Source organism: Tasmannia lanceolata, unplaced genomic scaffold (genome assembly GCF_043159265.1).
Source record: "Tasmannia lanceolata isolate RefF3 unplaced genomic scaffold, GAP_Taslan_0.1 ptg000016l, whole genome shotgun sequence".
NCBI classification, from domain to species: domain Eukaryota; kingdom Viridiplantae; phylum Streptophyta; class Magnoliopsida; order Canellales; family Winteraceae; genus Tasmannia; species Tasmannia lanceolata.
In genome coordinates, this window is record NW_027518693.1 from 13,888,123 (window position 1) to 13,897,489 (window position 9,367).

At 38.1% G+C, this 9,367-nt stretch overlaps 1 protein-coding gene across 1 annotated transcript; it reads right to left on the minus strand.

The window, feature by feature from the left end:
- Nucleotides 1-646: 646 nt before the first annotated feature.
- SDR2 (NAD(P)-binding Rossmann-fold superfamily protein) lies at nucleotides 647-2,542 on the minus strand. Its single transcript, XM_077357627.1, has 2 exons — nucleotides 2,365-2,542; nucleotides 647-1,656 (listed from the first exon to the last, which is right to left on the minus strand). Exons 1-2 carry the CDS (start codon nucleotides 2,445-2,447, stop codon nucleotides 828-830), a joined length of 912 nt encoding a protein of 303 aa, XP_077213742.1. The 5' UTR covers nucleotides 2,448-2,542; the 3' UTR covers nucleotides 647-827.
- Nucleotides 2,543-9,367: the final 6,825 nt, after the last annotated feature.

Here is a 9,367-nt window from a genome sequence, read left to right on the forward strand (position 1 = left end):
ATTTAACACCTTGATTAAGCACCAAAAGCTTATTTAGGGTTCTAAATTAGAACATCAACAACTCATCATAAACACTTTTTAAGCTATGATTTGATCAAGTATAATGTTATCAAAGTTACATTTGTGAATGCTCCTCCTGTTATAACAGCCGTTGTTTCAATATACACCACTCAAACAACAAAATTATCTTATGAATTAATTAAAACGGTTCCTTCTTCAAAGATATTCTGACATTTGGACATGCTTTGAGTGGGGCATTTATAAAGAAAAATGCCAAGTATATGGTGGGTTATAGGCTCTTGCTTAAACTTTTTGGGCAACAATGTTCCACATGGACATGATCGGGGCCGGGTCGGTCAACCGGCAAAGACAAATCCAGCATGTAGCCCCTTGATATGTTGGGCCTCATTTAGGATTTCACCAAGAGAAGGAAAACCATTGATTTTTGTATGCCTTAATCTATCTTACGGATGAGATGTTTGTTTCGAGTGGGACCAGTTCCAGATGGGTCAATTCATTAAAGGAGCATCAGATCAACAATGACAATTAAATGCACATAAGTCCTCATGTGGACCCACTGTTAATCCTTAAGATTGATTTGCACAATCATCTGCTCAAGAATTGAGAGATTCCAATAGTCAACATATGCGAAAGAAAAACATTTTTGTAATTGATTACATTGGATCATTTCACTTGAATACAGACAAATTTCAGACAAAAAAATTGATAAATGTTCAAGATTGCTTAACCAAAAAGAATATGCTGGAGGATTTAAAAGTTGCTACAGCAACTTCTTCTTACACAACTGAAAAATCCTCCCTTTACTTCTACAATCCTACACAATTTCTTGAGGTAGTAATACCTCCATCCACAACAAGGTTATGACCACTTACATACTTAGATTCATCACTAGCAAGGTAAAGAGCAGCCTCAGCTATATCTTTAGCTCTTAGGGTTGGACCCTTAAGGTTGGCTAAGCTTCTCACAAACTCCTCCATCTTCTCTACTTCTTCCTCACATGGAATCCTAAATCCCATGCAATCCTCCTCCTCCTCCTCCTCACACCCTCTCCATGCATCAACCAACATGGAGGTGGCCACTCCAAAGGGAGAAATGCAATTAACCCTAATCCCACACCTTCCAAGCTCACACGCCGCGTTCTTCGTAAGACCCACAATTGCGTGCTTCGAAGCCGTGTACGCGTGGGGCCCAAGCCCCCCCATGACCCCAGCTACACTGGCGGTAGAGATGATGCACCCAATTCTCCTAGGCACCATTACGCGGGCCGCGTGCTTCATCCCCAATGCGACCCCTCTCACATTAATGCGCATCACACGATCAAACTCGTCCCCATCGAACTCCAAAATGCTTTTCCTCTTTGATTGGTTTCCAAGGACGCCAGCATTGTTGAAAAGGATGTCCACTTGCCCGTGTCGGGACACTGCCCAATCAATTAGGTGCTCAATGTCCTCTTCTAGGCCAACGTCGCAATGTACAAAACTCGCACAAGGGCCTAAGGAGTCGGCGAGAACTCTTCCGGCCATGTCCTCCACGTCGGCAATCACCACCATGGCACCATGCCTAGCGAAAAGCCTCACTGTAGCCTCTCCGATCCCTTTAGCTCCTCCGGTGACGATCGCCACTTTTCCGTCCAACCTACACAATTTTCAGGGATATAGGTTAATTAAGATGGTTAAACAGAATCAAGCATTCAGCACTAGAGATTAAGAAATATTGAACTTTAATATGCACTTTTGCATTGAGACAAAGGTGTTGTGATATAGTTCCTAAAGAAGATTATAGAAAATGCAAGTGTCATTTTATTAAACATTAATAAAACCAGAGACGTAACTAATTTTTGCTTTACAAAATCGATCTTTCATCAATTAAAGATATATTATCGCACATAAAAATTTGAAAATTAAAACAACCCACCTAAATCTGTATAATTTTCAACAGCGACACTGACAAAATGCCCTTTCAAACATTCCGTAGGCTTTAGAAAGAGAACTTATAGATAGAAGAAATATTCAGGTACCTATACACCATTTGTCAGAGTATAGTTGAAGGTACCTATACACCATTTGTCATAGTGTAGCTGAAGGATGTGAAGATCATATACACCATTTGTGAGAGTATGATTGAAGGATATGGAGATAGTAAACAGACTTAGAGCAATAATCTCGAGATGTTTTAAAAAATGGGTGTTGGATGATCAACTATATACTGAATAATGATGGGTATAGTATATGGTGCTTATCTAATTAATTCTATGTTTTGATACTAGGGGAAATGACATTCCATTGGAGCAGGAAAGAAAAAAGAGGAAGAGAAATGAGGGAATTAATTTGAAAAAGGGTTCACCTTTTGGGCGAAGGAGCACTGTTTTCTCTACCCAAAACAGGCATTCCTTGATGGGTTTGCTCAGACATCACGTCCACGGTCATGATTTATGCAAGAAAGAGAGAGAGAGAGAGAGAGAGAGATATGGATTTGTGTGTATCTGACATTGGGTTGGGATTTTATTTATAGACGATTTGTGACTTTGTGTAAGGCCTCTTGTTTCCGTGAGTGGTCGTTCTTCTTTAATGAGAGGGAACTTTCCTAGTAAAGTTCCACACCCAATTCTCATCGTTGATTACCAAAATACCCCACAAATCTTTCTCATAGGACACACAGACTAATCCTAAATGACAAGTTGACAAAGGAAAAACATATTTACAAGAAATAGAAGAAGAATATTAGACCTACTTTTGGTTGTACTCTCCAATGCAGCCTTTAGTTAACTACTAAAAGAAGGGTGTTTATGATGATGTCCCAAAAATTAACCTTCTATATTATAATAGAAAAATGCCAAAAGGACAAGGGATGCTAGGCTTCTTCCTAATAGACACCATTCGGATCCGGTCTTGCGTAGATTTGATCCATTGATCTGAACGGTGATCATATGCAGAAGCGTGCGGAAAGAGTGGAGAACACCGTCCTCATCCCGGTAGAAGAAGAACCCCGTCTTTTTTTTTTCTTTTTTCTTTTTTTAAAAAAAAAAAAAACTTTTGAATTCACAATAGGAAAGTCTTGAATCCACATGAAAAATAGAGATAAACTCTAAAATCTGTATTATTCCATCAAAATCTGATTTTTACAAAACAAGAATACTACTCTTATTCTAACTCTATCTTTAGAGGATCAGAATAAATTCTACACAAAACCCATCTTTATCTCATGCTAACTAATTTAAGAGATAAAAAAACTAACTAAAAAGATAAATAGAATAAAACGTCCTTTATCATCATAAGTCCGGTCAAATCCATCAAACCATGATTAGGGTTCCACCAAAAAGTTAATTTTTGATTTTTGTAGTCCTTTACCTTATGCATGGGTTGTTCCTCCTGTAAGAGACCAAAGACTATTGTGGGGTCATGATGTTGTACACGATGAAGGGTCGTGAATGGGCATATTTACATGTCCCCATATACAGGGGCGGAGCTAGGAATTTACACTGGGGAGGCTGGACTAATTTACACTTACATGCATTGGTCATTGGGGGGGCCATGGCCACTAAATTAGCTTAGCATGCATGTACATCCATGCAATATAAGAGTCATTTTGCAACTCACTGTGGGGGGGGGGGCATGGCCCCCCTCATGCTATATGTGCCTCCACCCCTGCCCATATAGGAAATTACATGTTAGCATTGAACCTGACGAAGATAGTCTGCCTATATTCTCATTGTAATACAACCCTCTTAAACTTAGAAATTGTTAAGCCCCAGAAATCCCTTTACTTGAGAAAGAGATGAAATGTTTAATTTAGAAAAGTATATGATTGTAAAAGTTAAACACACTATGAAGGTGCAATTATCACTTTGAAAAATATTGGTAGGATATTCTTAATGTTAGTACGTCATTTTGGGGATCATGTTAAAAAGAGGGCCTTAGTTATAATTCCCGAGTTTTAGAGGATATTGTCAATACAATAGCTAGGTTTGTGGTCCTTCAAAATTTCAATAATCTCTTCAAATTTAACATTAGAACAACCTAATTGATTTCAAAATGGATAATTTTGGGGGAATTTTAACAGCCTCTAAGAGGTAATTAGAAAAGCATGAAGAGATAGGGTATTCAGAGTAGTCTTCCCTAAGACATGAACTCTTCTAATTACTAATAACAAATTCCAAACCAAGGAAAGTTTAGTGGGAGAGTAGGGGTATTTCAGTAATTTCACTCGGTAGGTGGGTTGTGTCTAACAACTAGAAGAATACGTATCTATATATTCCAATCTGATGATAAGGATTTGAATTGGTTTTGTTTCAAAAGAGATTTGATTGCGAATTCAAGGAAGAAGACTGAAATCTTCTCCTGGATTTCCTTTGCCTTGTATTTCTCTCTTTTCTATACTTTCTTTTTTCATTAAATAAAGACAAATTCGTAGGCTACAGACTGGAAGTTTGGGGGTCTTCAAAAGGCTACCATTTTCTTATTTCCAAGCTAGCTAAGCCGTGTTTGTCTGGAGAATCTTTAAATCAAGTGGGTTCCATTTTCTTTGAAAGATAGATGGATATATGGTTGTTTGTTGAGTAAGATGAGAGAATATCATTACGACCCCAGGAAGTTAGGAACTAAAAATATAGACCGTTATGGAATGCTAGTAGCTGGAATACACGAAATGAACAAAACCCACCTTCTCATTTAATGAGGGTGCTTTGGAGAAAAGAAAGAGGGGTGTTCTCCTCATATAAGATATTGAGGGGGGTGGGGGGGCCTTGGTTAGTAGTGGTGCACCGAATCCTGGTGTACGTAACATCACGCTCAGATCCTAGGGGGCGGCACCTTAGAGGGGGACCATCCTAAAGGTAAGATATGATCCGAGTGTTTAGGATTATTTAATCCGGGTAATTTTTGGGTTTTTCCATCCAAAAGGCTATCGATCTTATATAGGCTCAGGTCGATGGGTATGTCCATCTCCATTGATTGATCAACAGAGTGAGTGCATACATCGAGCTTTGGTGTATGCACTCTTGTTGTTCGTCTCCTACTGAGTTGGCATTATTTGAAAAGATCTACAGGAGTGAAATTCAACCTATGAGAAGAATGGCGGTGGTTTTTGTGACCCGTTGTCTTTGACAACTTGACAGGCTAAAAGTCTTCAAACATTTGAAAAAGTCAAGGTTTTCATGTGCCAGTCGCAATTCAGCCTTGCACGGGGCCAAAACTTTTCAAAGATTTGAAATGGCTTTTCTCGTGCTAGGGAAATGCACCCTTGCATGTGACCATGTAACCTTGTTTCAACTTTCAACTACCAACTTCAAACAGCCTTGTATCATTAGTTTATTTCGTCTCTCAAAGATTTGAAATGGCTTTTCTTGTGCTAGGGAAATGCACCCTTGTATGTGACCAAGGAACCTTGTTTCAACTTCAAACAGCCATGTATCATTAGTTTATTTCCCCTCTCTCTCTCTCTCCCTTGTTTTTTAAACAAACTGCTAGCTTTGTTATTCCTATAAAAATAATCAGCATTAATTTTTCTGTAAGGTTGCTCCATTGCGAGCCTTGACGCAATAGAAAGGTTACTCTATTGTGACCTGGTGGTCACGGGTTCGAGTAACGGAAACAGCCTCTCTGCAGAGGCAGAGGTGAGCGGGGGTAAAGCTGCATACATCTAGTCCTCCCAAGACCACGCAATAGTGAGAGCCTCGTGCACTGAGCTGCCTTTTTTTAATTTTTCTGCAAGAAGCTTCACTTTCATTAGTCTTTTCAGTTTTCTTGGCTGATCAAGGACTTCTCTCTTGAAACAAATACATTGGTTTCTTAACTTTTAAACTCACCTAATCATATCTTTGTTTAAACCATTGTCTCTGATAAGATTATCAAGTGTTAGCAGCCTATATAACATCAACGCTGTCATGAAAAAATTATAATTTTAATTAGTTTGGACCAATGTCCTTATGGATGGTATACTAATCCAGTATCTGTGGATATTATAAAAGGGTGATCAGGTCAAGAGGTCAACATTACTACAGAGACTCCTGCTAAGGGAGTTGATAATATTCCCATTCCCCATGGTTTGATATTTTCACCCTTCTGTTTATAACTTCTCTTATTGGCTGTTGACAGCTTATTGGGCATGCATTTTAATACCCCAAGGGTTCAATTGAACCCTCAACTCAACTCGAGTTAACTTGGTCAAGTCATGAATTTATTCATAAAAACTCGAGCCCATTTTTCCATAAATGTACATGCCATTAATGCACTTTGGTGATTTTCACCCAACGGGGGTGCCCTTTGGGCTCAAATTTGGTGATTTTCACCCTAAGGGAGGGCCCTTATACTTGTATACGCGGGGTTCTAAACTCAGCGGCGCCCTTGCAAATTTGAGCTCAAAGGGCACTCCCATTGGGTGAAAATCATCAAAGTAAGAAATATATTTATATTATGAGGACTTCTAAACTCAGGGGCGCCCTTGCAGAAATAGGATGGATGGGCGCTCTCATTAGGTGAAAATCACCAAAGTGCTGTGGGCGCAAATCCTGTTGATCACCACTAAATCATTGTGATTAAGGGTTTATACTATTAATTGGAGCATTCCCTATTATAAAATTGTTGGTGGATCTTAGAAAGATGTTAATGTTGTCATATATACCTAAAGCAACGGATGAGAAATTGACAGGCTATATGATAAAGTTAATAAACATGTTTAAGGGAAAGCCATGACCACTTACACTTGTATCTTTATATATCTAATCGGCAAGTTTAAGTGTATTTAAAGCAATTATTATGAAAAGTTTGAGGTGTGGGCCATTGTGTTGTTTATATGATAACCACCTTTACTTCTATTCTATAAAACAATGAAAAAAATTGTTAGCTGAAGTGCATAATACATGTTTCCCTGTTAAAATTTATTGGTCTCTCAAAAATACTCTTTTAAGTATCATGATTCATGGCTTGAACATCATGATTCGTGGATTGAACATTACTATCATTCCAACTGGATATTTTAGTCAGCATGCTGGAACACATAATGCAAGGCTAACATGCCCCACAACGTAATTAAACTCTGGCCAAAAAGGCACCAAATATTTAGACAAAATTGGTATGATCCAATCCTCAAGTTCTGGCTTATGTCTAATTAGAAAGTAAAACCCAACAATTTAATCTTCATTTATCACACGAAATTCGGTCTAATCCTAATCCTTATTAGATTGGTAATCTCAAGTTGCATCGAAATTTTATATTTTCGTCTTGACCTAGGCCATTCATCACTTTAAAAAAATGCATTGTGTCACTTCTTTAAGGGCTGCCATGATTAACAATTATTTAGTGAGCCTAATGAAAGGGAAATGATAAATGCACCCCTTTTCATTACTAGAGACACCCAACTACAGTGTATCTATGATTGCAAAGGGGTGATGTACTTCACATTTAAGGAATGAAGTGACCTGATTGCCACGTACAATGCAGCTGGGTGTCCCAAGCGATGAAAAGGGGTGCATTTATCATTTTCCCTAATGAAATGAGGCACAGTATACACTTATTAAACCTAGAACCCAGCTTGATAAGAAGTAAAAGTGCTTAGCTTGTGATAATATAGTTTTAATTAAACCCGTACGGGTGTGGCACTTTGGGTTAAAGTCATGGGTATGCTCCCCATTGGCGAGAGTTCAAATGCCCCCAGGCTTATCTGATGTGCCTGGTTTACGGGTGTTTGCGCGCATCAGTAGGTTACTAAGGTTTGGTGTGTGATGATGTGTTACTAAGGATTTGATTGGCTGATCATAGAAAAAGCTGTTTGATTCTCATGTCTTACTCTCAACCTATCATCATCCACATTCTAGTTTGCACCAGGCACTAGAGGGCTTAAAGTATCTCCACCGAGAGAAAGGAACTAAACCTACGTCCTAATAGAAGAAATAATAAAATGGCCGGTGCGGAATTTGATTGCTTAGGGAAGGTTATTGATTCATTGATCTTAGAAGAAGTTGTTTGAATCCCATGTCATAATCAACCCATCATCATCAATTGCATTTTTGTTTGCTGTTTGCACTAGGCCGTGGAGGGGCCAAAAGTATGTCCACTAAGAATGGGACCATTCTTTGATAATCTTCTTATTGCATGCCTTCATCTTTATAGTGCATGAAATTCATATGCGAAGAAGTTCAAAAATAATAAAATCTACTCATGCCGTAGAGAACAATCCACTAGAGAAGGACCAAAACCCATGATAAAATAAAATCCATTCATGCATTAAAGTAATCACATGTTATTATTATTAAAGCATGTACTAAACGTTATACCATGTACCCTGTTGATTTGATGCAATCAGTTTTTGGATCAATTACTGTTACATGCTACAAATTTGAAAAAATGACGAGAAAATGTTGCTTTTTGAAAAAACACTAAGAAATGCTGTTTTATTAAAAGAAATGTTGCTATGGACGAAAATACCCCTCAACTTACTTTAATCTTTCTCTTCTTGGTTTTACCGTTTTACTCTTATACTTCCAGGCGATAGAAGCCTTCTTCTCCGGCGAAACATCTCATTTCTCTGGCAGCAGATGCTCCTTTGTCCTGAGGGATTCTGAGGATCAACAACTATGCCTTTCTTGAAAGCCAAGAGCACCGATCTATCAGTGTTTATATCGTTATGTGAGCAGAGGAATAAAATAGACTGGGAAGATGAGAAGGAGAAATTGGATTATTGACATGTTGAGAAACCCCATTTGATAATTTTTTGTTGTGTTACTGTGGCGAATGGAAAACTCCACTACCTCTCTTAACTTCTGAGTATTTCGAGATCTGCCCCTCTTCTTCTCAACGCGAAAACAGGTACTCGAAGCCAAAACAGAATATTCAAAGCCAAAATTTACTTAGTCGAAGTGAAAAATGTGTTTCCTGTAACATTTGCCATTGTGTTTTTCGCTTCGACTAACTTTTTTAGGCTTCGAATAACTGGTTTTTTTGCTTCGACTAACATGTTTTTGGCTGCGACTAAAACTTTTGAATTCCAGTAACATTTGGAACTTTTTTCATCTTTAACTAATATATTTTAGCTTCGAGAAATATTTGTTGGCTTCGACTATCATTTTTTTTTTGCTTCGACTATCATTTTTTGGATTCGACTATCATTTTTGGCTTGGAGTAACTTTTTTTTGGCTTCAACTAGCATTTTTTGGGCTTCAACTATCATTTTTGCCTAACTTACATTTTACTTCGACAAAAAAGTTCCAAATGTTACTGGAATTCAAAAGTTTTAGTCGCAGCTAAAAACATGTTAGTCGAAGCAAAAAAACCAATTATTCGAAGCCTAAAAATATTTAGTCGAAGCGAAAAAACACAACGGCGAATGTTACAGGAAATACATTTTTCACTTC

Coding starts and splice junctions, on each gene's coding strand:
- SDR2 (XM_077357627.1), bottom strand. CDS start 2,447: ATGACCGTGGACGTGATGTCTGAGCAAACCCATCAAGGAATGCCTGTT. Junction 1,657..2,364: donor AGTGCTCCTTCGCCCAAAAG/GTGAACCCTTTT, acceptor AAAATTGTGTAG/GTTGGACGGAAAAGTGGCGA.